The sequence below is a fragment of the Hemiscyllium ocellatum genome, chromosome 48 (genome assembly GCF_020745735.1).
Source record: "Hemiscyllium ocellatum isolate sHemOce1 chromosome 48, sHemOce1.pat.X.cur, whole genome shotgun sequence".
NCBI classification, from domain to species: Eukaryota; Metazoa; Chordata; class Chondrichthyes; order Orectolobiformes; family Hemiscylliidae; genus Hemiscyllium; species Hemiscyllium ocellatum.
The window spans coordinates 4,574,204-4,602,180 of NC_083448.1; the positions used below are offsets into that span (position 1 = coordinate 4,574,204).

Below are 27,977 nucleotides of genomic sequence, written 5' to 3' on the forward strand. Positions count from 1 at the left end.
GAAGCCTGTTTGTCTGTACCAACGTGGGCTGTCCAGTTGGAGACAACAGCGAAAAGCAGGACGCTATCATGTCATCGAGGTGTTCAACGTCAAAAACAGAACTTGCTGACGAAACTCGGCAGCATTCATAGGAAGAGAGTAAACGTTTCCAACCCCGTGACCCCCAAACTGGTTACCAGGGCTGTATAAAACAGATCATCAAGGATATTATTAAATCGGAGCGGATTCCGAAAAAGTTTACCCAGAAATAGAGGGGTCGAGCTTTAAGTTTAGATCAGAGTGGGGCTGGAAAAGCACAGCAGGTCAGGCAGCATCCGAGGAGCAGGAAAATGGAGGTTTCGGGCAAAAGCCCTTCATCAGGAATTGAGCTTTAAGGAGAGGCTGGTACCTCTTTCACTGAAAGGTCAGAGGCTCAGGGGTGACCTTGTAGAGGTTTATAACAGCATGAGGGGCATTGATAAGGTGAACAGCAAAGGTCTTTTCCCCAGGGTGGGAAAGTTCAAAACCAGGGGACATATTTTCAAGGTGAGAGGAGAAAGATTTAAGAGGGACACGAGGGGCAACTTCTGATGTATTTGGGGATCGAGCTGCCAGAGGTGGGTTCAGTTACAACAGTTTAGATTACTTACAGTGTGGAAACAGGCCCTTCGGCCCAACAAGACCACACCGACCCGCCGAAGCGCAACTCACCCAGACCCCTACCTTTACCCCTTCACCTAACACTACAGGCAATTTAGCATGGCCAATCCACCCTAACCTGCACATCCCTGAGCACTATGGGTAATTTAGCATGGTCAATTCACCCTAATCTGTACATCCCTGAGCACTATGGGTAATTTAGCATGGCCAATTCACCCTAACCTGTACATCCCTGAGCACTATGGGTAATTTAGCATGGCCAATTCACCCTAACCTGCACATCCCTGAGCACTATGGGTAATTTAGCATGGCCAATTCACCCTAATCTGTACATCCCTGAGCACTATGGGTAATTTAGCATGGCCAATTCACCCTAACCTGTACATCCCTGAGCACTATGGGTAATTTAGCATGGCCAATTCACCCTAACCTGTACATCCCTGGAGCACTATGGGTAATTTAGCATGGCCAATTCACCTAACCTGTACATTTCTTTGGACTGTGGGAGGAAACCGGAGCACCCGGAGGAAACCCACGCAGACACAGGGGGAGAATGTGCCAACTCCACACAGTCAGTCGCCTGAGTTGGGAACTGAACCCGGGTCCCTGGCGCTGTGAGGCAGCAGTGCTAACCACTGTGCCACCCACTAAGTTAAAAGACAGCTGGATGGGTATTAAAATAGGAAGGGTTTAAGAGGGATATGGACCAAGTGCTGGCAAATGGGACTAGATTAGGTTCGGATATCTGGTCGGCACGGACGGGTTGAACCGAAGGGTCAGATTCCACGCTGTTAGACTCTACGATATTTGATAGCTGAATTCCTTTCATTGGACCCTCTTTTAATTCTTCCTTCCCCCACCATCCCCGATAGGTGCTCGAAATTTGCAAATGAAATGGAAGTTCAAAAATAACATTACGTAAAGTGCTAAACTGCTCAGTTTCTTTCGAAACGGCCCATGGTACTCTGAGGTGATCGCACCGTCACAGGTTATCATTGCCATTGTCAGTCCATATCAGATGCACAGACTGATGGGCTTTACGGGGCCTTACTGTCTAAGAGCGTCCACAGGGACTGCCCCAGGCTCTCGCACCTCCCTCAGTACACAGTCCTGGCATGTGCTGGGCTGCAACACTCGGTCATTAACAGCTCTTCGCAGGTTGTTTGCCCGAAACGTCGATTTTGCTGCTCATTGGATGCTGCCTGAACTGCTGTACTCTTCCAGCACCACTGATACAGACCAGAAAGCTGGGCTGGTGGTTCCTGCCGCAGCAGCTGATGCTGATAGAGACATAGAGATGCACAGCACGGAAACAGACCCTTCGGTCCAACCCGTCCATGCCGACCCAAATAACCCAACCCAATCTAGTCCCACCTGCCAGCACCTGGCCCATATCCCTCCAAACCCTTTCCTATTCATATACCCATCCAAATGCCTCTTAAATGTTGCAATTGTACCAGCCCCCACCACTTCCTCTGGCAGCTCATTCCATACACGTACCACCCTCAGTGTGAATAAGTTGCCCCTTCGGTCCCTTTTATATCTTTCCCCTCTCACCCTAAACCTATGCCCCTCTAGTTCTGGACTCCCCCACCCCAGGGAAAAGCCTATTTATCCTATCCATGCCCCTCATAATTTTGTAAATCTCTATAAGGTCACCCCCTCAGCCTCTGACGCTCCAGGGAAAACAGCCCCAACCTGTTCAGCCTCACCCTGTAGCTCAAACCCTCCAACCCTGGCAACATCCTTGTAAATCTTTTCTGAACCCTTTCAAGTTTCACAACATCTTTCCAATAGGAAGGAGATCAGAATTGCACGCAATATTCCAACAGTGGCCTAACCAATGTCCTGTACAGCCGCAACATGACCTCCCAACTCCTGTACTCAATACTCTGGCCAATAAAGGAAAACATACCAAACGCCTTCTTCACTATCCTATCTACCTGCAACTCCACTTTCAAGGAGCTATGAACCTGCACTCCAAGGTCTCTTTGTTCACCAACCCTCTCCAGGACCTTACCATTAAGTGTATATTTTGCTTTCCCAAAATGCAGCACCTCGCATTTATCTGAATTAAACTCCATCTGCCACTTCTCGGCCCATTGGTCCATCTGGTCAAGATCCTGTTGTAATCTGAAGTAACCCTCTTCGCCTGATGAAGGGCTTATGCCCGAAACGTCGAATCTCCTGTTCCTTGGATGCTGCCTGACCTGCTGCGCTTTTCCAGCGACACATTTTCAGCTGTAACCCTCTTCGCACAGTGTTTCTGATCTGGGTCTGCAATCTCAGCGGAAAGCTGGTAGAAAGCGTCTGGAAAACACCATGTCCGTGGTTTCTCTGGGAAATTGGAGATAAAGCAGTTTAGTAAATGGTTGACTAACGCATGGGTGTAAATGGTGCTTGTCATAGATAACCAGTTATAGGAACTTAGGGACAAGGCTAAGGCAATTATCCCCTCCAGCCTGTTCCACCATCCAATATTAATCAAGGCTGTTGTGTGGCCTAACTCCGTATGCCTGCTTTATTCCTATTGTCTTTGCTTTAAAAAAAAAGGTTTCTCTCATTTTTGAGATGAACAGGAACACGAGTTTTAGAACAAAATGGTGGCGCGGGACCACTTTGAAAGGAGTCCAAAAAGTGCTTCCACGGGCAGAGCACTTCAATGGCAGGTCTGGGCGCGTGCAGAAGAGCTCTCGGAAGTCTAATTTTTGACACTTGGTTTTTTTAGGGTGGCACAGTGGTTAGCACAGCTGTCCCACAGCGCCAGAGACCCGGGTTCAATTCCTGTCTCGGGCAACTGTCTGTGTGGAGTTTGCACATTCTCCCCGTGTCTGCGTGGGTTGCCTCCGGGTGCTCCGGTTTCCTCCAACAGTCCAAAGATGTACAGGTTAGGGTGGATTGGCCATGTTAAATTACCCATAGTGCTCAGGGATGTGCAGGTTAAGGTGGATTGGCCATGCTAAATTACCCATAGTTTTCAGGGATGTGCAGGTTAGGGTGAATTGGACATGCTAAATTACTCATTGTGCTCAGGGATGTGCAGGTTAGAGTGGATTGGACATGCTAAATTACCCATTGTGCTCAGGGATGTGCAGGTTAGGGTGAATTGGCCATGCTAAATTACCCATTGTGCTCAGGGATGTGCCGGTTAGGGTGGATTGGCCATGCTAAATTACCCCATAGTGCTCAGGGATGTGCAGGTTAGGGTGAATTGGCCATGCTAAATTACCCCATAGTGCTCAGGGATGTGCAGGTTAGGGTGGATTGGCCATGCTAAATTACCCATAGTGCTCAGGGATGTGCAGTTAGGGTGAATTGGCCATGCTTGTAGTGTTAGGTGAAGGGGTAAATGTAGGGGAACGGGTCTGGGTGTGTTGCTCTTCGGAGGGTCAGTATGGACTTGTTGGGCCGAAAGGCCTGTCTCCACACTGTAAGTAATCTAATCTTAAAAAAAATCTAACTGATCTTGGATCCGCTGCCATTTGTGGAAGAGTATATCACTGTTTGTGTGTAACAGTGCTTCCTAGCATCTCTCCTGAACGATCTGACCCCAATTCTCAGACTTATACCGCCTTGTCCTAGAATCCCCAACCAATGGCAATAATTTATCTGCCCTGCTTCCTACTCTTAATAGCGTGAAGACTTGGATCAGGCCCATCCCTTCACCTTCTAAATTCTGTAGAAAACGGGCCTAATTTGTTTAATCTCTCTTCGTAACTTCACTGAAGTCTGTAAACCTATATTGTTCTGCCTCCCTGACCAAACTATCGTAGCTGAGATGTCATGGCAGGATCTGCTCAGGGTACTGCGAGCAGGCTCGAGGGTGATGTGGAGGTGCCAGAGTCGGACTGGGGTGGACAAAGTTAAAAACCACACCACACCAGCTTATAGTGCAACAGGTTTATGTGGAAGCATGAGCTTTCGGAGCGCTGCTCCTTTGTCAGGTGGTCGCAGGCTCATAAGACACAAAATGTATAGCAAAAGATCAGTGCCATGCAACTGAACAGCAATTGTTCAATATATCTTTTTAATTCCATGACACTTTTGCTATAAATTCTGCGTCATATGCTCCTGCCCCACTAGTTATCTGATGAAGGTGCAGCACTCTTAATACTTCCAAAATTGACCTGTTGGACCATAACCTGGCGCTGTGATTTTTTTTTAAAGACTCCATCCACCCCAGTTCGACACCAATACGTCCGAATAATGCAAGGGAAAGCTGTTATGTGGCGTCGACCACTGACTGAGCATTGTCCTCCATAATGTGGATTTTGCAGACGGGGGGCAATGTGAGCATTATACCTGGAGCTGGACTTTGAACGGATGCACATTTTGCTGAGTAACTGTGCAAACGGACTGGACTGGGGATTTGGGGGGGGGGGGGGGGGGGGTTAGTAACAAAAAATGTGTCACTGCCTGCCTGGCAATGATGACTGACTCATTGAAAGCATGGGAGGTATTGCTTAGAAATGGGAAATTATGAATGCTTCCAGACAAAAGAACTGCACCTCCACACACACAGGGCCAGGGGAGGCTTTGCAATGTGCAATGGACCACTGGGGTGGGGAGGGGAGGTGGAGAGCTGCTACAACATGGAAGCAATGGGTGGGGATGCATGAGGACTGCGCCTTGACTGCGGCAAGCTGTGGCAATGCCGGATGATTGACAGGAGCCCCCGGGAGACAGGCTCCGTCATCGTCCCCTGGCCTGGCAGCTACCATTGCAAAAGGAAGGGGGGGGAAGTGATGAGGCCAATCACCCACTTTCGTTCGAAAGGGGAGCGGGCGAAATCCGTCTTCCTAAGGGAGCAAATCCATGACTTACGGTCACTCAAGGGAAAGGGGGAGGGGGTGCGGGAGGTTTAAAAATCCTCTCGGGTGTTGCCAATTCTCGCACCCCCCCCCAAATGGTGGGTGAAATGGTCGCGCCGGGTGGAACGTTGGCGGGGAGTCCCACGTGGTGCCGGGCGGGCTGGCGGCTATAAAAGGAGCGCGGAGCGCGTCGGTCTGCCATTATCCAGCGTGCGGGAGGCGCAGCGGAGCAAGAGCAAGGTGGTGGTAACGGCGGCAGCATCATTATTATTCCCCCCAACTCTCGCTTCCGCGGCCCGTCACGTTCTTTTATTTTTATTACCCATTAAAGATAAACACCATCTCCCCCCCCCCCCACCGGAATCAAACCGGCACGCGACATGAACGGACAGATCAACGGCCTGCACTGCTCCTCGCTGGACGAGAGGGCTTTCCTGTTCACCTCCGAGTCGGTGGGAGAAGGTCATCCAGGTGAGGGACTCTCTCTCTCTCTCTCTCCTCCCAGCCCGCGCGCCGCCCCGCGAGGCTGGGGGGGAGAGGGGACGGCCTCCGCCGCGCGTGCGCTCACTCCAGTGGTGGAGCGCGCGAGGGGGGCTCGAAGCGGGGGTTGATGGGAAGCGCGCGAGGGGGGGCTCGAAGCGGCGGTTGATGGGAAGCGCGCGAGGAATGGGGGGGCCCTTCGGGAATGTTCGGCGGCCCCCCGCGCGCGGGGGCGAAGGGGGGGGGAGATGACGGCTCTGTGCCCGCCCGCCCGCCCGCGTGGAGCGAGGCTTCCCCGCTGCCCAAAAAATAACCGGCTCAGGGTGACCGGATCGATCTCCCCTCCCCTCCCCCCGGGTTTATATACACTCCCTCTCCGTCCGTCCGCCCGCCCGCGCTCCCTCTCCTCCTCTCACCGCCATTTGCCGCATTGCCTCGCGGGGAGGCGGGGCTCTGCTGGCGTTGTCCCGCCCCGCGCCGCTGCCCGCCCCAATGGGAGGAGGTGCTGGCGCGTGCCCGCACCCCGGGGGGACTCTGATTGGCTGGCTGGCACCGTCGCCCGCGATGATGGACGGCCGTCTGCCCCAATCACAGCCGTAGCCCCCCATTGTCCTTTACCCCCCCCTTACTCCCCAGGGTCCTAGTGACCACCCCCCTCTGAGCAGGAGGGTGGGGGAGGGGGTTTCCATAGCCCAGCCTGACCTCTGACCCACTGAAGGCATTCCTCCATCATCTGTCTTCAATTCTCTTGAGACTGTGTCCTCTGCTCCTAGACTTTCCCATGGGGGGTGGTATATTTCTCCCCCCCCCCCCCCCCCCCCCCCCCCCCAGCAGTGACCCCCATCATTATGTTTCAATGGGAGCTCTTGTTTTTTTTCTCTACCCCAGAGAGTAGAGTCTCAACTTGTTCTCCCTCTTTATTTAGGACAGTGAGTGCTGTCACCTCAACCACAGGCATCGTCCCCAAGCCTCTGGCTCGTATTGCCTGGCTAGTAAATCTTCCTTTGTCTTTTTGGGGATGCTGGTGTTGGACTGGGGTGGGCAAAGTTTTAAAATGCACCCTGTTATAGTCCAACAGGCTTATTTGAGCGCACCAAGCTTTTGGAGCGCCGCCTGACGAAGGAGTGTTGCTCCGTTAGCTAGTGTGCTTCCAATTAAACCTGTTGGACTATAACCTGATGTGGTGTGTAACTCCTCTCGTCTGTGCCACAGAGTTTGGCTTGCTTCCTGGTCATGTCAGTCCCTACTCTCTCACCCCTTGGGCATCAGGGTGGGTTTGGTGTTGGTTGGTATGAGGCTGGCTGATCTTTGACAGAAGGTCTTGTATTTAACTTTGCGCGCATGCAGTATTTTATAGGGAAGGATTTGTAGTTGGAGGAAGACTGTGCTGATGGTAATTCATTGAATGTCTGAAGAAGCTGAAATATCAGATTCCAAGTTTAAGCTGTGGAATGGATCATTTGAAGTAATGTCATGTTGAAATTGGGAATCATTTGGGATGCTGTACTCGGTAACTGTCAACTGAGCCAATTTTTCTTACAGATAAAATCTGTGATCAAATTAGTGATGCTGTTTTGGATGCCCACCTCAAACAAGATCCTGATGCCAAAGTTGCTTGTGGTAAGCTACTGACATTTCTGGCTTTTACTACTGCAATCAATGGAAACATTTTGAGGCAATTGAGTAGGAAGCTGATGGGGTGCAGTTGGTGAGAGGAGGTAATTGTGACAACTTATGACTTTTCTAATTTTTGTAGAAACTGTTGCAAAGACTGGGATGATTCTACTGTGTGGTGAAATTACTTCCCGCGCATCTGTTGATTATCAGAAGATTGTGAGAGATACCATCAAACATATTGGATACGATGATTCTTCGAAAGGTTTGTTGCAATCGCTATCTTGACTTCTGCAACTGTGACGCCTTAAATGTATGGTGACTTATGAACTCTGGTGTTTCCAGGCTTTGACTACAAGACCTGCAATGTTCTAGTTGCTTTGGAGCAACAGTCCCCAGATATTGCACAGGGTGTTCATCTGGATAGGAATGAGGAAGATATTGGTGCTGGAGATCAAGTAAGTTGAATTTGGCCACACTTGGGATGCAATTTAACTTCTCAGTGGGTTTTGAGAGACTAAACTGTAAATTGTCTCCCCCTCCAGGGTCTTATGTTTGGTTATGCTACGGATGAAACTGAAGAGTGCATGCCTTTGACTATTGTCCTTGCTCACAAACTGAACGCTAAGATGGCAGAGTTGCGACGTAATGGTACTCTGCCCTGGCTTCGGCCAGATTGCAAAACTCAGGTGAGCTCCCCTTAATACACTGACTTGTTTGCTTGGCTTTCAGGCTGGGAGCAGTTTTATTTGATTTTCTTTGAAACCTGCTGCTGATCCTACAGTTTTTGTTGCTGCCAGTTGATCTTGGTCTGTCTGATCTTTGCCACCTGGTAATGTCTGGATGGGCTTGATTTTGCAGGGGACTTTGACCCCTTCAGATACAGGAGGGATGTTGGTGTACATTGGTCTGTTGAAGACTGGCTCAGTGATGTTTACCATGTCTTTCTGGTATGCAGGTGACGGTGCAGTACCTGCAGGACCATGGTGCTGTTATTCCAATCCGTGTGCACACAATTGTGATCTCAGTCCAGCACGATGAAGAGGTTCCCCTGGATGAGATGAGGGATGCTCTGAAGGACAAAGTTGTCAAAGCTGTCGTGCATTCCAAATACCTGGACGATGAGACCATCTACCACCTGCAGCCCAGTGGACGTTTTGTTATTGGTGGACCACAGGTTGGCTAGAGCTGGTTGTTGTTGTGTGTGCAGACCTTCTGAAACCACTGAAGTGCAGTGTTTAGATCAGGGAACAAAGTTTTCTGCATGCACTTTAAAGCTGATGCTGTTCCGTTTGTCTTTCTGCACGCTTAAGTGTACTTGTTTTGTGCTGCTTGCCTATTCCATTATTGCAGAGGCATTTCCTTTCTCCATTTTGTAAACCAATCCCGTGCTTGCTGATGAGTGGTATTGGAAGCAGGGCATGTTTTTTGTTTTCCCTAATGCTGCCTTGACTGGGTGAACTGGGGGCTTGCCCACTACTCAGTTGCAAAATTGCACTTGTTGGGTGGGTGAGAAGGGGGTGGGCTGCTTGCTTGGCTCTCTAGTTTTGTTTAGCTTTAACTTTAAAACAGCCGGCTGCTTTTCAAATGGTCAGTGATAGCACGAAGTGAAAGCTTAAATCTGTGGCCAGGGTTGCTAACTATATAGACTTGAGTTTTGTAGTTGCCATCTTGTCTTGTGTATTATTCTCCCTGCTGTGCCCAGTGTACCTGATTACTTCCAGCTCTGTCCTCTTTAAATATGTGGCTTGAATGTACTCCAGCAGTCTGCTTTTGTTTGTGGTGGTGGGGAGGGGTGGGGAAGAGGGGAGGAGAGCCTGGCCTATCGCTGAAATCCTAGTGACTGTGTTCGGGTTTGTTCTGACAAGCGAGACTTTTTTTAAAAAAAAAACCCCAAACCTCTCAAAACAGGGAGATGCGGGCCTCACTGGGCGAAAGATCATTGTTGATACCTATGGTGGATGGGGTGCACACGGGGGTGGTGCTTTCTCTGGCAAGGACTACACCAAAGTGGATCGCTCTGCTGCCTATGCTGCTCGATGGGTTGCCAAGTCTCTGGTAAAGGCTGGCCTGTGCAGACGTGTCCTTGTGCAGGTGAGTTGTTCACAGCTTCCTGGGTTTGTTGTTGCTTCGGTGTTTTTGGGGGGTGGGGGGTGGCATTTCCTGAACATCTGGAGTCCCACTGCCAACTTAGCTGTGCTGGAGTTGCCTAATGAGTTATGTTTTTAACCTGGTTTGTCTGGCTGGGTGGTGATGGGGAGTTACAAATGACTACCATTATTTAGTCCCATCTTTTTATTAGGTGATAACAGTCCATATAAAGTGAGGAAAGGTAATGTTGGAGAACGTCAACAGTTGTGACTCCAGTACCATCTGTCCTAAGTGTGGTTTAAATTTTTTAATGGGATCTGTCTGTACCCCCATAATTGGTGTGAGGTATGTGATGGGAGGATTAGGCTGGACTCCCACTCCTGATTTTGTTGTCTGGTAGTGCCCTCCATTTGTCTTTGTCTGGGTGGGTAAAGATGTGGCCTTAAATGCTATGAGTACCTTCTTAATCTATTTACAGGTGTCATATGCCATTGGAGTGGCACACCCTCTCTCTGTCTCCATCTTCTCCTATGGGACATCAGAAATGAGTGAGAAGGAGCTGTTAGAGGTGGTGAAGAAGAACTTTGACCTTCGTCCTGGTGTTATCGTCAGGTAAATGGTGTTGGGGGCAGAGATAGTAAAAATGCAGTCCGTTTAAAGGGAGCAGCAAACATCCAGTGGGAGGAAAAGTCTCAATGTCTGAATGTGTTTTCCAGGGACCTGGATATGAAGAAACCAATTTACCAGAAGACTGCAGCCTATGGCCACTTCGGTAGGGATAGCTTCCCCTGGGAAGTGCCTAAAAAACTTAAGTACTGAGTGTAAAGTCTTTCTCCCCAGACTTGTTGGTGTATAATACAGAGAAGCTGCAGGCTCTCGGGGAGAAAGGCCCCTTCCCGTATATCCTGTCCTCCCATAAACCCCATATGCTGCTAGTCACAGGATCTTTCTCCTCTTTCCCCACACTCCGTTAGAGCTTTGTCCTTGAACACCCACCCTACCATCCCTGTGCTAGCCACTGCATTGCTAATGTGTAGTTTTGTTTAGCTGGGCGAGGGTTGAAAGAGGGACCATGAACTAGGGGATCAAACATTTGAATTTCCATGTTCTAGTTTGGGGTTTGGATGACCTGACACTCTAGTGTCCCAGTTACAGCTTGTAACCCTAGTCTGCAAGACTGCTTTTTGCATACCTTGTCCCAAATGAAACCTGTAGTGTTGCTTATTCATGGAAGTGATAACCTATTTGTCAGTGCTGTACCCAAACGTGGGGGCACATCTAGTAATGGTGCTTATTGTGTGGTTCCAACCCTTCAATGTAACTTAATGTCCTGGACACTTACACGTGCAGTCCTGTTTTTGGATTAGTGACCAGTTTTAATTTCTCCCCCCCCCCCCCCCCCCCCCCCCCCCCCCAACTCCCTTTTTTTTCTTTTGAAGGATGTACGTAATGATTTTTAAAAAGCAAAAAGGGTTTTTAAGGAATTGACAACAGCTATGCATTGTTGTTTCTGCACTAGCCAAACCTCATTTTTAAACTCTATTTTCTTTGTACAGGCCCTTGGTGGCCCTGACCTCTTGGAGGTCAAGGGCTGTTTCCCAAGGTCTGGGTTGCACACTTTGGTACTGTTTCTCTTCCAAGGAATGAATCCATAACTGCACAATGAGCTCCTGAGTTTCAGACAGATGGATATTGCAGCCATTATGAAAGCTGGTGTCGATACAGAGAAGCCAGTGAGGTGATGGCTTAAGGAATTGAATCTTCATACTTGAATAATATTACGTTCCTATTTATTCTGAGACTTGGCGTAGTTACAGAGAAGCCACTGTCTCAGTTGGCAGCTTAAAAGATACATTTTTTTTAGAAAAGATTATATATTGCAATTCCTTCAGTCCCAGTATCCCTGGTAGGCCTGAGGTGTCCTACAGAAATCCCTTGGGCTCAACCTACAAGGGGTCTGGCTGGTGTTAAACACAGGGGCAGGCGAGTGCAGCAGTTGCTGAAGGGCCTCTTGGCTGGTGTTGTACAGAGAAGCCAGCCTGTTTACATGCTCTTAGCCGCTGCTGTGATCGGCAAGTGCCTTTTTGTAACTTGGCAGTTATTACGTATGTCTGTTATCAGAAGTCCAAATGCTGAGATCTCAATAAAGTGCTAGGTTCTCCACAAGCTGTGTTTGTCTGTGTCTCCTTACTCTTCTTGGACAGTGAACACACTACACAACAATGCTGCCTTTTATTACTGCATTTAATTGATTGTGACTCATACTGAATCCGGACAGTGGAAACAGGCCATTTGGTCCATTGAGTCCCCTGTACATCTTTTGCCCACAGATGCCGGAGGGTGAAATTTGAATGTGGGTGCTGAGCAGCGACACTAACCATCTTGCCCATAGCAGTAGGCACTGCTCTATTGAATCATACTGCAGTCATTTTGTAGTATCTTGGTCTGAGTTCTGCTGTGAACCTCCAGGTTAAGGCAGAATCAACTTGGCTGAGAGGTAAATCCAATTCATCTTGATTTACAAGCTGGCTGAGTGCTCCATCTCAAAGTATAGGTAATTCTGTCATTCATTGTTTGTTCCTGTCAAATGATTAGAATGGAACAAATCTCTGACCTTGGTGTGCATACAGTATCTACATGTTACTGTTATAATGTGAAGGAGGGGAATAATACATTAAAACAGTTGAAAACATCAATTTTATTCAGATTTTACAAGGTAAGTGCAATTGGAAATACTTGCATTCCCAAAACCCAGCAGAGAATGGATGTGAAAGTAAGTTTAGTGAAGTTTGAAGACAAAGAAATGCTTCAGATATTGAGTGGTGAGAAAAGTATAGTCAAAGGTGGGGAAAGGGTTTACTTTAAAATAATTGGCACATTGATAACCAGAACCTGGGGAAGCATTAGAGATTTCATGTCCTTTGAAACCAGATCCATCTTCTGGCAATCAAAGCAGTAAGGGGGTCTTGTGGCACACTTAGCATCCTTTTTTTTCCTCTCACCACATTGGACTAGATGGGCCAAATGGCCTTACTTCCACTCCGATGTCTTGTGATCAAAGTTTTGGCAGGTTTACAATGTAACACAAGTTAATCTGGGGGTAAACGGGTAGATCTTATCACTTGGCAGCCATCTGAAAGGTAAAAAAACAAGGATTGCAGATGTTGGAAGCGGGTTGATTCAGAAACCAGTCCTGTGCTGTAGAACAAGTCGATTAGAAGTAAAGTTGCTGTTGACTAATGGGAGGGTCACTACACCATTGGCACGGGTGGAGGAGAGAGAAGAGGGGAAGTATTGGACCCAGAGTCACTGCATCACAAAGCAGCCCTGATTTTAAAATTATAATAGACCATGAATTTTAAAAAGTAGCAATTTGATTCCTTTTGGGCTCTTATGAAATTATAAATGCAGTTTTAAAAAGACAATCCAAATTTTTTAGCTGAAGGCAGCACAGTGGTTAGCACTGCTGCCTCACAGCACCAGGGACCTGGGTTCAATTCCCGCCTCAGGCGACTGACTGTGGGGTTTGCACGTTCTCCCCGTGTCTGTGGGTTTCCTCCGGGTGCTCCGGTTTCCTTCCACAGTCCAAAGATGTGCAGGTCAGGTGAATTGGCCATGCTAAATTGCCCGTAGTGTTAGGTAAGGGGTAAATGTAGGGGTATGGGTGGGTTGCGCTTCGGCGGGTCGGTGTGGACTTGTTGGGCCGAAGGGCCTGTTTCCACACTAAGTAATCTTAAAGAAGGGAGAGTGAATGCAAGGTCACCAATTAACTTTTTTTAACTATTTGCATAGTGAGCTTTAGAATTAACTGACTTATCTCACTTTGGTGATTAGTTAAGAATAGTGTGGAGCCAACTGGCCACATTTTTTTCCAAACTGAAGTGTGAGATTAGTCATGATTTAATGAATTTGATTGAAGTACTGGAGTAATGTGTGGCTAGAGATTAGCACAAATATTGGACTGCTAGTGTGCTGGCTAGGGTTTTTAAGATGGCTAGATTAGAGTAGTGCTGGAAAAGCACAGCAGGCCAGGCTGTCTATTTTCCTGCTCCTTTGCTGCTGCCTGACCTGTGCTTTTCCAGCACCACTATTCCAGACTCTGGTTTCCAACATCTGCAATCCTTGTTTTTTTTTAAAACCCTTTTAAGATGGCTGCCAAGTGATAAGATCTTCCTGTTTACCCCTAGATTACCTTGTTACATTGTAACCCTGCCAAAACTTTGATCACTGGTGGGCAATATGCTTTCAGGAGCAGAAGTAAAAGTATTTGTGCTTATCAATTGAGATTGTGTGGGACTTTGAGATGTCAATGTTTACTGAGGTTAGGACTCACTTTAGACTGGGATAACAGTGCAACTTGAACGCTGCAGTAGTAGAAACGTGTTTGAACAGGCTAATTAGAAATATCTAACAGCATAGATTGAGGACTGGCTAGGGTACAGAACAAATTGTGACAGTAATGCAAATATTGGTGTTTGGATCTATGTATAGTTTGGATGATATGTTGGAATAAAACCACTGCAGATGCTGTAAATCTGAAATGCTGCTGAAGCAAGTCAGCAGGTATGGCAGCACCTTTTTTTAAAATGAGAACCTAACAGTTAATGCATCTGATCCAGTGACCCTCAAACTGATGGTAGTTAGGAATGGTGCTCTACTAATATAGGTACTGCAAGTCAACTTCTTCAGTAAATGGTATTCACTTAGAATATACTGTCACCTTGGAGTACTCTAGTGTTTTATGCAATTTTCTGGAGTGTGATGAGGGGTTATGCAGGGCAGATTGGAATTTTTTTTCTGTTTTTTTTAATAGGATGTGGGTATCAAGACCCTGCTTGAACAGCTTAAAACCCATGTGCGGTTGCCTCTCAATTGTTAGTGTTGATGCTGTAATCTATTGACTGACTAGTGGGTCATTTCAGGGATGAAATGCAAAATGTTTGCAGAGGCTTGCAAATTCTTGGCCATATCTCTTTTCTCCAACTGAAGGGTGCTTAGATGTTCAGTACCCTCTTGGGTACAGCAGAGGAGAATCAACATGTGGGGTTGGAGGGTGAGATTTAAAGTTTTGGCTCAAATGTGGACATGAATCAGAACTTTTTTTGTATCCTGGTGACTGAGGTGAGCTTGGTCAGTGCCTCAAAAGAAATGTGAGCACCTTTTTAGAGATATGAAGACCTATGCTGACATAGCAGGCACTAGTTTAGACTGGCAATAGATTAAGTGGGTTGAGTAGTCTCAGTTGTAATGATGCTCTCCGTCTGTTTGTGGTTGTATTGGCATTCTTACCAATCTTTGGGAAGATGAAACCCTTTGCACTGACAGCACCTTTTAAATGGAAGGTCACTCTTGCAATGCTAAAAGAGACCAGGCTGGGCATCTATAAGATCATGCATCAGCATCAATTCTCCAACCTCATGGTCAGGTTAGCCCTAGATCAATGCAGAGTGCAGGAAGGGTACTTTAAGCTCCAGCATTGACAGTTCTTTCACCTACATTTTTGAGTTGAGGGTCAGGCAGCATGTGAGGAGTAGGATAATCAACATGATGGTTAAAAACCATTCAGCAGGAATTAGGCTGTAGGCTGATGGGGGAGAAGGTAGGTGAGAGATATGTACATAGAGGTGGGGGTAATAGTGATAGGTTGGATGTGGGGTGGTAGAGTGGCTAGGTGGGAAGGAAATTGGATGGGTGGGACAGATCATGAGGACGCTGCTGAGCTGGAGGCTTGGGACTGGGATAGGGTGGGGGTGTGGGTAAATTAGGAAACTGGTGAAATTCATATTGACAGCATGGGGTTGGAGGGTCCTGAGCTGTTCTTCCAGGTGCTGAGGGAGTGGTAATGGAGGAGGCTGAACACTGCATGCCCTCAGCATTGTGGGAAAGGGAGTTGGTTGGTGTGGTTGTGAGATGTTCTGAAGTGCTCTGTAACTAGGGCCTTGGGTGGGCTCAGATTTTGCAGTTCCTGTTGTGGCAGGGGAAGGTGAGCTGTTGGGGACAGGACCCAACAAGGGAGTCAGGGAATGGTCTTTATAGAAAGTGGGGAGGGAAATAACAGGTGGTGGGATCTGTTTGGAAATGGTGGAGAATGATGTGATGTGTACAACATGTCAACCTTGATGAACCTACTATACAGGACCACTTGCATACCAAACAGCATAAGCAGTGTGTGATATGAGCTCAGATCTAAGCTCTGCACTGAATGGAGATGCGGGGGGAAGCCCAACATATCCATCCAAAAAAGGGGTAAGACAGGTACAGCTACTTGACAGTGGAAAACCACTTAGCTATGTCCCATCCAGAGGCAGGACAAATCCAACCAAACCAGTTACTGCCTCATCAGTCTACTCTTAATCAACACTAAAGTGATGGAAGGTGTCTTCAATGGTGCTACTGAGCAGCACCTGCTCAGTGATGCCCAGTTTGGGTCCTGTCAGAGCCATTCGGATTTCCGACACCTGTAATATTTAGTTAAAGGCAGCCGTGTGGTGTAGGCTTTGTCAAGTATCCCATCTGCCGATTATTTGCCTCATTGGAATACATCGCAGTGAAACATTTACCATCACAAACAAATTAAAAGTTCCATTTATTGCTTATAAAAAAATAGTTCAGTGTTTCTTCGGGGCGTGGACGTACTGACTTCAGGAAGCTTGGGATTTGAACTGGCGATGTGGATGTGAGATTATCATAGTTCAGCGTGGTCTTCCACCTTAGGCCAGGCCTTCCTCTGAGCTTCAGCGTCTGTGTTTTCATAAACTTTCATGTTTGCAAACTCCAGCTCCTCCACTAGTTGCTCCATGGGGGGTCGTCCGAACAGGAGGTTCCGTATCGCGTAGCCGGTCATGAGAATACTTTTGGGTGAGGGGGGGGAATGGAACAGAAATAGTAATGGGAACAAAGTCACAACACTGTAACGGTGTACCAAGATACTGGAGTGGTTAATGTTAACACTCTTACATATTCATGCAGACTTTCTCTCACCCACACACACTGTCTCACAGACTTACAGTCCATCACACACACTCACTGTCATGCATACGCGCACACACAAGACTATGGGGTGAATTGGTCTTTGCAGACTTATATTTGCAGATACATTCTATTTTGCTCAAAAAAAAATGCACAATCTGAAGGCATTCAATCCATGGAATATTCTGTCAATTCCACTTTGGAAGTGGAACCAGTCTGACTCAAAATTGGTATGCAGACAGACTTTAAGCTGAGATGTCACTTTGTTAAAAAAAAAGACCTTAAGTCATCTCGAGAATGTGACTGGAAAGTAGTTCTGGGATTTACATATTAATGAACTGAAACCTGCTACCCATTCTAAAAGATGAAAGATTTTACAACAATCTAAGTTTGTTCAACATCTCAATTCAGTTGTATGACGCTGTAACCTTTTGCTATAAATTCTGTGTCGTATGATCCTGCTCCACAAACACCTGATGAAGGAGCAGCGCTCCGACAGCTAGTGCTTCCAAATAAACCTGTTGGACGATAACTTGGTGTTGTGTGCTTTTTAAGATGAAAAGCGTGTTGTCGAAGCTTTTCATTTCATCAGGACAGCATTGCAAGAATAACAAGAGTTTTAAATGGCCCAACCATTTATATTGTATGCAAAAAAAAGGGACAGACAGAATAGGAAGGCAGGAAAGTTGACTCCGATCAGGAGAATGTTCTGGAAAATTGCATCGGCATGGCTTCTGATGTGTTTTGAAACACAACGACCTGTTACTTTTGTAACGATATGGGTAAAACCCTGCTGGTTAATTTAAACCAGCACCACACAAAAAGATTTATCCCATGTTGTGATCTGAAAATTCAAGCGGCCAAGAACTATCCCAAAAGGTCACGATTTAAAGTAAAAATTAACAACTTTATTTCTTAAAGCATAGCAGAGAATAATTAACTAACAACTATTTACAACTCCTTTCTCTAACCTATGTTTTACCTTCCCCTTCTACAATAATAGTTCGATAAACCCCCATCCCCTATTGAGATTTACCAAAAATCCCAATTTCAAAACCAGCTAGCTGTCGAATCTTCTCTTTATATTTTCCTCTGTCATCTTTTCTTGGCAATTGCTGTTTCATCGGTTACTGAACAGTAAAGGTACCTTTAAGAGAGCTATTCTCCGTGCAGTCTGCAGATGCTGCTGGCCTGGCAGTTCTCCTCTCAACTGTTCAATTTTCCCCTGGTCTTATTCCAGCCCCCCCCCAAAGCATCAGATTGTGTCATTGGCTTTTAAGATTCTCAATTCAAACTTGATTGGAGTTTGGGTTTTCTTTCTGGGGTATAATTTAAACTGATTGGCCTAAATTTGATTTTTTTGTCTCCAGGCAACCAGCTACAGAACTAAAAGCTTACATTATAATCTTGTTTGGAACACTTGGTGCTATCAGGTAGCTCTGCTAACCTGCTTAAAAAGGTATAGCACACCCACATCTTCATAACACTTCGACCTGTGGAGGGCAGGAGGAAAAATAACATAGGGCCAGCGCAGTTGAGAGCAGAAGCAGTCCTAGCGCACTCGGGTTGTTTGGCAAGTGTTGTCCAATCTAACGTTAGAAAGCAGGGGCTGTTTGACAGCGTCGTTGGGAGATTTGGAACCGACGTGGGAAATTTCAGGTGCAACAGTACTCCGACCAGTCACTCACCTCCTTCGGAAAGTTTGGTGTTTCTTCTGGGCGAACCTGACAAACCTCTCAGCCAGCGTCGCGTTCTTCCTCCGCTCGTACGCCTCCTGCCGGCGCTGTCGGCGCACGAAAGCGGCCAACGCGGGATCCGTGATATTGACGTCCTCCGAGCTCCCATTCAGCACCGTCTGCAGCTCAGGCGAAATCTCCTCCGTCTCTGAAGGGGGCGACAGGGAGAGGTGACCACGACGAATATAACCCACCTCGAGCTTCATTCACATGATGAACAAAATGGAACTTGGGGAATCTTAGCGGGTCTTATATACTTAATGGTAAGGTCCTAGGGAGTGTTGCTGAACAAAGAGACCTTGGAGTGCAGGTTCATAGCTCCTTGAAAGTGGAGTCGCAGGTAGATAGGATAGTGAAGGCAGCGTTTGGTATGCCTTCCTTTATTGGTCAGGATTTTGGAGTACAGGAGTTGGGAGGTCATGTTGCGGCTGTACAGGACATTGGTTAGGCCACTGTTGGAATATTGCATGCAATTCTGGTCTCCTTCCTATCGGAAAGATGTTGTGAAACTTGAAAGGGTTCAGAAAAGATTTACAAGGATGTTGCCAGGGTTGGAGGGTCTGAGCTACAGGGAGAGGCTGAACAGGCCGGGACTGTTTTCCCTGGAGCGTCGGAGGCTGAGGGGGTGACCTTATAGAGGTTTATAAAATCATGAGGGGGCATGGATAGGATACAATAGGCAAAGTCTTTTCCCCCTGCGGTGGGGGAGTCCAGAATGAAAGGGCATAGGTTTAGGGTGAGAGGGGAAAGATATAAAAGAGACCTAAGGGGCAACTTTTTCACACAGAGGGTGGTACGTGTATGGAATGAGCTGCCAGAGGAAGTGGTGGAGGCTGGTACAATTGCAACATTTAAGAGGCATTTGGATGAGTATGTGACTAGGAAGAGTTTGGAGGGATATGGGCCGGGTGCTGGCAGGTGGGACTAGATTGGGTTGGGATATCTGGGTTAGCATGGACGAGTTGGACCGAAGGGTCTGTTTCCGTGCTGTACATGTAATTTTACTGACAAAATTACAAACAAAGTCGAGGGACTGAGTTTCGGAGTTATGAGGTCCTGCTGCAGCTGTACAAAACTCTGGTGTGGCCGCACTTGGAGTATTACGTACAGTTCTGGTCACCGCATTATAGGAAGGATGTGGGAGCTTTGGGAAGGGTGCAGAGGAGATTTACCTGGATGTTGCCTGGGATGGGAGGGAAGGTCTATGAGGAAAGGCTGAGGGACTTGAGGCTGTTTTCGTTAGAGAGAAGGAGGTTGAGAGGGGACTTAACAGAGACATACAAGGATTAGATAGGGTGGACAGTGAGAGCCTTTTCCCTCGGATGGTGATGGCTAGCACGAGGGGACACAGCTTTAAATTGAGGGGGTGATAGATGCAGGACAGATGTCAGAGGTAGTGTCTTTACTCAGAGAGTAGCGGGGCGTGGAACGCGCTGCCTGCAACAGTGGTAGACTTGCCAATTTAAAAGGGTCAATGGATAGGCACATGGAGGAGAATGGAAGGGTGTAGGTTAGATGGGCTTCAGATTGGTTCCACAGGTCAGTGTAACATAGAGAGGCCGAAGGGCCTGTTACTGCGCTGTGTGAGGCGGTGGATTTCCTCATCTACGTTCTGAATGCCAAACGTGGACTCTGCACGTACCTGTTCCATTCTTGACCTTCTCCTGTAGCTCCACAAAACGGGTGTAATTTTCCTCCAAACGCACCATGGTGGTGTTCACGTAGATGTACATGTAACAGGAGGGCTCCTCCGATATCGTGTACACATAGTGGTAGTCACCAGCTGGTAACTGTAACACAAAGCAACCGTGTCGAGTGCCAACTGGACGCGAGGTGGCCGTTCGCCCATCCCGGGCAGTGCCAGCTCACCGCCGTCAGTCCCCACGCGTCCCCTGCAGGTCTACGTCCCATTCGCTTTCCTGTCATTCGTCATTCCCCTCCCTGCCACACCGCTCTTGCCCCTAACTTCAAATCTAACGCCCTGCCCATTATACCGTCAGCTAGACCATAAGACATTGGAGTAGCCTGTTCAACCCTTCCTTTCTGTTCTGCCACTCAATAACGTCAGTGGTCAATCCGACCGTCCACGACTCCCACTTTTCCTGCCTTTTCACCCATCCCGACTAAAAATCTGCCTTAGATTTGCGATTTTGTTTTAAAGATTACATTACTTACAACATGGAAACAAGTCCACACCGACCCTCCAAAGAGCGACCCGCCCAGATCCATTCCCCTACATTTACCCCTTCACCTAACACTACAGGTAATTTAGCATGGCCAATCCATACTAACCTACACATCCCTGAGCACTATGGGTAATTTAGCATGGCCAATTCACCCTAACCTGCACATCCATGGGCACTATGGGTAATTTAGCACAGCCAATACACCCTGACCTGCACATTTTTGGACTGTGGGAGGAAACCGGTTGTAATCTGAGGTAATCCTCTTCGCTGTCCACTAAACCTCCAAGTTTGGTGTCATCTGCAAACTTACTAACTATCAGGAAGGCGTTCGACAAGCTTCCCCGTGGGAGACTGGTTAGCAAGGTTAGATCTCATGGAATACAGGGAGAACTAGCCATTTGGATACAGAACTGGCTCAAAAGGTAGAAGACAGAGGGTGGTGGTGGAGGGTCGTTTTTCAGACTGGAGGCCTGTGACCAGTGGATCGGTGCTGGGCCCTCAACTTTTTGTTATTTACATAAATGATTTGGATGTGAGCATAAGAGGTACAGTTAGTAAGTTTGCAGATGACACCAAAATTGGAGGTGTAGTGGACAGCGAAGTGGGTCACCTCAGATTACAACAGGATCTGGACCAGATGGGCCAATGGGCTGAGAAGTGGCAGATGGAGTTTAATTCAGATAAATGCAAGGTACTGCATTTTGGGAAACCAAATCTTAACAGGAATTATACACTTAATGGTAAGGTCCTGGGGAGTGTTGCTGAACAGAGAGACCTTGGAGTGCAGGTTCATAGCTCCTTGAAAGTGGAGTCGCAGGTAGATAGGATAGTGAAGAAGGCGTTTGGTATGCTTTCCTTTATTGGTCAGAGTATTGAGTACAGGAGTTGGGAGGTCATGTTGCGGCTGTACAGGATATTGGTTAGGCCATCGTTGGAATATTGTGTGCAATTCTGGTCTCCTTCCTATCGGAAAGACGTTGTGAAACTTGAAAGGGTTTGGAAAAGATTTGCAAGGATGTTGCCAGGATTGGAGGATTTGAGCTACAGGGAGAGGCTGAACAGGCTGGGGCTGTTTTCCCTGGAGCATCGGAGGCTGAGGGGTGACCTTATAGAGGTTTATAAAATCAAGAGGTGACATGGATAGGATAAATAGACAAAGTCCTTTCCCCGGGGTTGGGGAGTCCGGAACTAGAGGGACATAGGTTTAGGGTGAGAGGGGAAAGATATAAAAGGGACCTACGGGGCAACTTTTTCACACAGAGGGTGGTACGTGTATGGAATGAGCTGCCAGAGGAAGTGGTGGAGGCTGGTACAATTGCAACATTTAAGAGGCATCTGGATGGGTATATGAATAGGAAGGGTTTGGAGGGATATGGGCCGGGTGCTGGAGGGTGGGACTAGATTGGGTTGGGATATCTGGTCAGCATGGATGGGTTGGACCGAAGGGTCTGTTTCCGTGCTGTCCATCTCTATGACTCTATAGTCACATCCAAATTGTTTTATATGAAATGACGAAAAGTTCTAGGACTGGGTTAATAAATGAGAAACACCGGGAGTACGCGGCCCAGCGATAGTGCTCGGAGATGAGTGGAAACTAGCGGCTGTTGCACGGTTTCACGGTGTTACCGTGGCCTCTGACCTGCATCTTCTCCCCCTGCTTCAGGGTGTAGTTGTGCTTCTCAGACACCAGCTCCACCACCAGCTCTCCCTTCAGCACCTGGACGCTGGTGTTGCCAAGATCCTCACTGACAAAGTTCTCCAGGTGAAGCCCTGTCAGGCAGAGAGAGATTCGGCACAGAGTGAGCGGCCGTCCACCAGGAGACGCCCCAGGCATACTAACACGAGAGGACCGTCCTGGGCGCTTGCTTCCCCCGCGTTTTCCATCAGGGACGAGACGACAGAAACAGAGGGAGAGAGGGAGGGAGAGAGAGTGAGTGTGTGAGTGTGTGAGTGTGTGAGTGTGTGAGTGTGAGAGTGTGAGAGTGTGAGAGTGTGAGAGTGTGAGAGTGTGAGAGTGTGAGAGTGTGAGAGTGTGTGAGTGTGAGAGTGTGAGAGTGTGAGAGTGTGAGTGTGTGTGTGTGTGTGTGTGTGTGTGTGTGTGTGAGAGAGAGAGAGAGAGAGAGAGAGAGAGAGAGAGAGAGTGTGTGTGTGTGTGTGTGAGGGAGTGTGTGTGTGTGTGTGTGTGTGTGTGTGTGTGAGGGAGAGTGTGTGTGTGTGTGTGTGAGAGAGTGAGGGAGTGTGTGTGTGAGGGAGAGTGTGTGTGTGTGTGTGTGTGTGTGTGTGTGTGTGTGGGAGAGTGAGAGAGAGAGACAGACAGAGAGAGAGAGAGAGGAAGAGAGAGAGTGTGTGTGTGTGTGTGTGTGTGAGGGAGAGAGTGTGCGTGTGTGTGTGTGAAAGGGAGAGAGAGTGTGTGTGTGTGTATATGTGTGAGAGAGGGAGCGTGTGTGTGTGAGAGTGAGACAGAGAGAGAGTGTGAGAGAGTGTGAGAGTGTGTGTGTGTGTGTGTGTGTGACAGAGAATGTGTGAGAGAGAGTGTGTGAGAGAGAGTGTGTGTGGGGGAGAGGGAGCGTGTGTGAGAGAGGGAGCGTGTGCGTGAGAGAGAGGGAGAGAGTGAGTGTATGAGAATGCGTGCGAGAGCGCGTGCCAGAGAGAGCGAGACAGTGTGCGAGAGAGAGCAAGAGAGCGTGCGGGGTAGAGAGTGACAAGATTGTGAGAGCGCGACAGAGAGAGCGTGCGGGGTGGGGGGAGCGAGAGAGTGCGTGGGGGAAAAGAGTGACAGTATGTGAGAGAGAAAGCAAGTGAGAGAGAGAGTGCGTGAGAGAGACTGAGAGAGGAGTGTGAGTCTGTGTGTCTTACTTCACAACACCAGGGGGCAGCATGTTGCAAACATGCCCTGCTGGATTTAAAGCAACAGCCCAGATATTAAGTGGACAACCATCCAACTGGATTCCCTGGACAGTGAGAAATTCCTCCATTAACAACAGGAGTTAAGAGTGCTACATTGTGGAGGGGCAGATGAAGCAAGCCAGCATCCCAAATTAGGCCTGTTCCTGACTGACTTGGCGTCTCCTGTTGCTAATGGAACAAGGGATTATGGGAATTTTAATCACACCTTACTTAATCCCTTCAAAAGACTCCAATCCCACCCCATCCCGGACCCAATAAAAAGATTGTTCTTTTAAAAAAACCTGGAAAGTCTGCAATGAAAACCACGTCGGTCTGGTTGTCCAGCGTTTTCTCAATTTCGTCAAACTTGGTTCTCCAGGGAGACAGATCAACCAGGAGGGGCATCAGCCAGGACGTCTTTTTGAAGGGAGACCACTCGGCTGTTACGATGTCAACGCGGGGGTCAAAGAGCCTTAGGAAGAGGACCCGATATCAGACAGAGTTCACCCACAAACGGAACAGTGCCAGGGCTGTGTTAAAATAATTAAATTAACAGCAAATTGGCAACGCCCTTTATTATTCACTCATGGGACGTGGGCATGGATGGGCAGGGCCAATACTTATTACCCTATATCCTCCCTAATTGTCCACTTGAGAGGGTGGGGGGAAGAGCCGCCATCTTGAACTGCTGCTGTGTAGGGACCCCCACACACACTGCCCTCAGGGAGGGAGACCCAGGATTCTGAAGGAACGGCCGATATATTTCCAAGTCGGGATGGTGAGGGGCTCGGAGGGGTACTTGCCAGGGGGCTGGTGTTCCCATGTACCTGCTGCCCCCTTGTCCTTCCCGATGGAAGTGGCCGTGGGGTTTGGAAGGTGCTGCCTGAGGAGCCTGGGGGAGTTGCTGCAGTGCGTCTTGTAGATGGTACCCACTGCTGCTACTGAGCGTCGGGGGGTGGAGGGAGTGGGGGTTTGTGGGTGTGGGGACAATTGAGGGGGGGTCTGCTTTGTCCCTGGATGGTGTGGAGCTTCTCGAGTGTTGTTGGAGCTGCCCCCATCCAGGGCAAGTGGGGAGTATTCCCTCACACACCCTCCTCACTTGGGCCTTGTCAATGCTGGGGGACAGGCTTTGGGGGGAGGTAGGAGGGGAAGGGAGTTACTCGCTGCAGGATTCCCAGCCTCTGAGCTGCTCTTGTAGCCGCTGTGTTTATATGGGGCTGGTCCAGTTCAGTTTCTGGTCAATGGTAACCCCCAGGATGTTGATAGTGGTTTTGGGGGAGGGGGGAGGGATTCAGTGACGGTAACAATGAAGAGGGCAATGGTTAGATTCTCTCTTATTGGAGACGGTAACCCCCAGGATGTTGATAGTGGGGGGGGATTCAGTGACGGTGACACCATTGAACGTCAAGGGGGCGATGGTTAGATTCTCCCTTGTTGGAGCGGATCACGGCCTGTCACTCGTGTAGCGCAAACATAACTTGCCACTTGTCGGACCCAAACCCGAGAGCTGCCCAGTCCTTGCTCTGAGGTGGAGCGTTACCCAACGGAGCGATCCGACTGGCCCCTACACTCACCGTTGCTGAAACCGCTCGTTTATCGACACCCAGACGTCAAAGTAGATCTCCGGCTCCGAGATGTTGTATCCCAGCAGCTGGGTGGCAAGGCAGGTGGAGTACTGCTTCAGCATATCCGCATGGTCCTTCCAGCGGCGACTCTGGGTCCACACCTAGAGGTTACAACCAAGAGGTTTCACTCGGAGGGTGGAGCGAGCCAGCGAGACAGGGCGATGGGAGCGATCTGGTCAGCACGCACAGAGTAAGCAGGATGGGTGCAGAACAGCACGAGGGAATCGGAACAACGTTGGAAGAGCTTTGCAAAGCAGTGCTGTTCGGAGAGACTGGAACGCAAGGTGACAATGGGGGTGTAAGACGAGAGAAGTGGCAGACCGACCTTGACATCAAGGAGCGTGGCCTCTTACTGACAGACACAGCAGTGCCCAAAGGCCGAAGGGCCTACTCCTGACCTAATTACGTGCCTAATGGCCATAGAATACCCGACATAGGATCCCAACAGTGTGGAAACAGGCCCTTCGGCCCAGCGTGTCCACACTGACCCTCCGAAGAGTAACCCATTCCCTTAACTGATGCCTTTACTTTTCCCCTGCCCAATGGATCTGACATCCCTCGGCATTATGGGTAATTTAGCACGGCCAATCCACCCTAACCTGCACATCCCTGAGCACTATGGGTAATTTAACACGGCCAATCCACCCTAACCTGCACATCCCTGAGCACTATGGGTAATTTAGCACAGCCAATCCACCCTAACCTGCACCATCCCTGAGCACTATGGGTAATTTAGCACGGCCAATCCACCCTAACCTGCACATCCCTGAGCACTATGGCTAATTTAGCACAGCCAATCCACCCTAACCTGCACATCCCTGAGCACTATGGGTAATTTAGCACGGTCAATCCACCCTAACCTGCACATCCTGAGCACTATGGGTAATTTAGCACGGCCAATCCACCCTAACCTGCACATCCCTGAGCACTATGGGTAATTTAGCACAGCCAATCCACCCTAACCTGCACATCCCTGAGCACTATGGGTAATTTAGCACGGTCAATCCACCCTAACCTGCACATCCTGAGCACTATGGGTAATTTAGCACGGCCAATCCACCCTAACCTGCACATTCCTGAGCACTATGGGTAATTTAGCACAGCCAATCCACCCTAACCTGCACATCCCTGAGCACTATGGGTAATTTAGCACAGCCAATCCACCCTAACCTGCACATCCCTGAGCACTATGGGTAATTTAGCACGGTCAATCCACCCTAACCTGCACATCCTGAGCACTATGGGTAATTTAGCACGGCCAATCCACCCTAACCTGCACATCCCTGAGCACTATGGGTAATTTAGCACAGCCAATCCACCCTAACCTGCACATCCCTGAGCACTATGGGTAATTTAGCATGGCCAATCCACCCTAACCTGCACATCTTTTGACTGTGGGAGGACACCGGAGCACCCGGAGGAAACCCACACACAGACATGGGGAGATAATGTGCGAACTCCACAAAGACAGCCACCTGAGGCTGGAATCAGGCCCAGGTCCCTGGTGCTGGGAGGGCAGCAGTGCTAACCAACTGAGCCACCGTGCCACCCATGATTGTGAAAAACATCGCCAAGGCTTCAGTTGGCAGGAAATAGCAACCAACTGCTGCATCATGGAGTTTCTGTCCCTGGGACTCGGTTTTACCGAGGCCTGACGTTGAATACGTACTCAGAAGGACAGGTCATTGGAGCCACCATTCGGCCCTTCTAGCACTGGTTCAGAACTGGACAATCTCGGGGGTAATCTGATCAGGAAACTCTGCGTTCAATCGATGCGGCCTACTCCTCCAAGCCTGCCAACACAGCCTCAAACATCCCCACCTGGCCATTCAGAGCTGTCCATTGTCTCTCATGCACTGAGGTTCAGTTATAGAGTCAGAGATGTACAGCACGGAAACAGACCCTTCAGTCCAACCTGTCCATGCTGACTAGATATCCCAACCCAATCCAGTCTCACCTGCCAGCACCCGGCCCATATCCCTCCAAACCCTTCCTATTCATATACCCATCCAAATGCCTCTTAAATGTTGCAATTGTACCAGCCTCCACCTCTTCCTCTGGCAGCTCATTCCATACACGTACCACCCTCTGTGTGAAAAAGTTGCCCGTTAGGTCCCTTTTATATCTTTCCCCTCTCACCCTAAACCTATGCCCTTTCGTTCTGGACTCACCCACCCCAGGGGGAAAAGACCTTGTCTATTTACCCTATCCATGCCCCCTCATGATTTTATAAACCTCACCCCTCAGCCTCCGACGCTCCAGGGAAAACAGCCCCAGCCTATTCAGCCTCTCCCTGTAGCTCAAACCCTCCAACCCTGGCAATATCCTTGTAAATCTTTTCTGAACCCTTTCACAACATCTTTCCGATAGGAAGGAGACCAGAATTGCACGCAATATTCCAACAGTGGCCTAACCAATGTTTTGTACAGCCACAACATGACCTCCCAACTCAATACTCTGACCAATAAAGGAAAGCATACCAAACACCGCCTTCGCTATCCTATCTACCTGCGACTCCACTTTCAAGGAGCTATGAACCTGCACTCCAAGGTCTCTTTGTTCAGCAACACTCCCTAGGACCTTATCGTTAAGTGGATAAGTCCCGCTATGGTTTGTTTTCCCAAAATGCAGCACCCGGCCCATATCCCTCCAAACCCTTCCTATTCATATCCCCATCCAAATGCCTCTTAAATGTTGCAATTGTACCAGCCTCCACCACTTCCTCTGGCAGCTCATTCCACACACGCACCACCCTCGGTGTGAAAAAGTTGCCCTCTAGCTCCCTTTTAAATCCCTCCCCTCTCAAACGCTGACGAGTGCAGAGCCCAAGAGCCAGCTTTTATTTTTGGGGAGCTCCTCCGTTTGGGCCAACCCTACTGCGGGACTTGAAGCCAGGAACGCGTGTCGCTCCGAGGCAAAGCGATGGTGCTACCAGCTGAG

The 27,977-nt window shown here is 48.6% G+C and overlaps 2 protein-coding genes across 3 annotated transcripts in view; one reads left to right on the forward strand and one right to left on the reverse strand.

The window, feature by feature from the left end:
* Positions 1 to 5,639: 5,639 nt before the first annotated feature.
* On the forward strand, positions 5,640 to 11,038 carry mat2ab (methionine adenosyltransferase 2Ab). Its single transcript, XM_060856542.1, has 9 exons — positions 5,640 to 5,921; positions 7,473 to 7,550; positions 7,687 to 7,809; positions 7,890 to 8,002; positions 8,090 to 8,233; positions 8,503 to 8,721; positions 9,456 to 9,638; positions 10,114 to 10,247; positions 10,352 to 11,038. Exons 1-9 carry the CDS (start codon positions 5,831 to 5,833, stop codon positions 10,452 to 10,454), a joined length of 1,188 nt encoding a protein of 395 aa, XP_060712525.1. The 5' UTR covers positions 5,640 to 5,830; the 3' UTR covers positions 10,455 to 11,038.
* A 5,166-nt stretch (positions 11,039 to 16,204) lies between these two features.
* The window catches only part of ggcx (gamma-glutamyl carboxylase), a 32,863-nt gene continuing 21,090 nt past the window's right edge, over positions 16,205 to 27,977 (reverse strand). For both annotated transcript variants that reach the window (XM_060856539.1, XM_060856538.1), the window contains 6 exons: positions 24,987 to 25,138; positions 23,715 to 23,884; positions 22,166 to 22,296; positions 19,983 to 20,130; positions 18,293 to 18,488; positions 16,205 to 16,486 (listed from right to left, as the gene is read on the reverse strand). In XM_060856539.1, the coding sequence (XP_060712522.1) occupies positions 16,321 to 16,486; positions 18,293 to 18,488; positions 19,983 to 20,130; positions 22,166 to 22,296; positions 23,715 to 23,884; positions 24,987 to 25,138 (963 nt within the window). In that variant the 3' untranslated portion in view covers positions 16,205 to 16,320. The remainder of the gene's footprint in view (positions 16,487 to 18,292; positions 18,489 to 19,982; positions 20,131 to 22,165; positions 22,297 to 23,714; positions 23,885 to 24,986; positions 25,139 to 27,977) is intronic.

Bases quoted from the DNA above. Each gene is read 5' to 3' on its own strand.
- mat2ab (XM_060856542.1), top strand. From the start codon at position 5,831: ATGAACGGACAGATCAACGGCCTGCACTGCTCCTCGCTGGACGAGAGG. The intron at 7,810-7,889 runs GTTTGTTGCAAT...TGGTGTTTCCAG, and splicing joins ATACGATGATTCTTCGAAAG to GCTTTGACTACAAGACCTGC. The intron at 8,234-8,502 runs GTGAGCTCCCCT...TCTGGTATGCAG, and splicing joins GGCCAGATTGCAAAACTCAG to GTGACGGTGCAGTACCTGCA.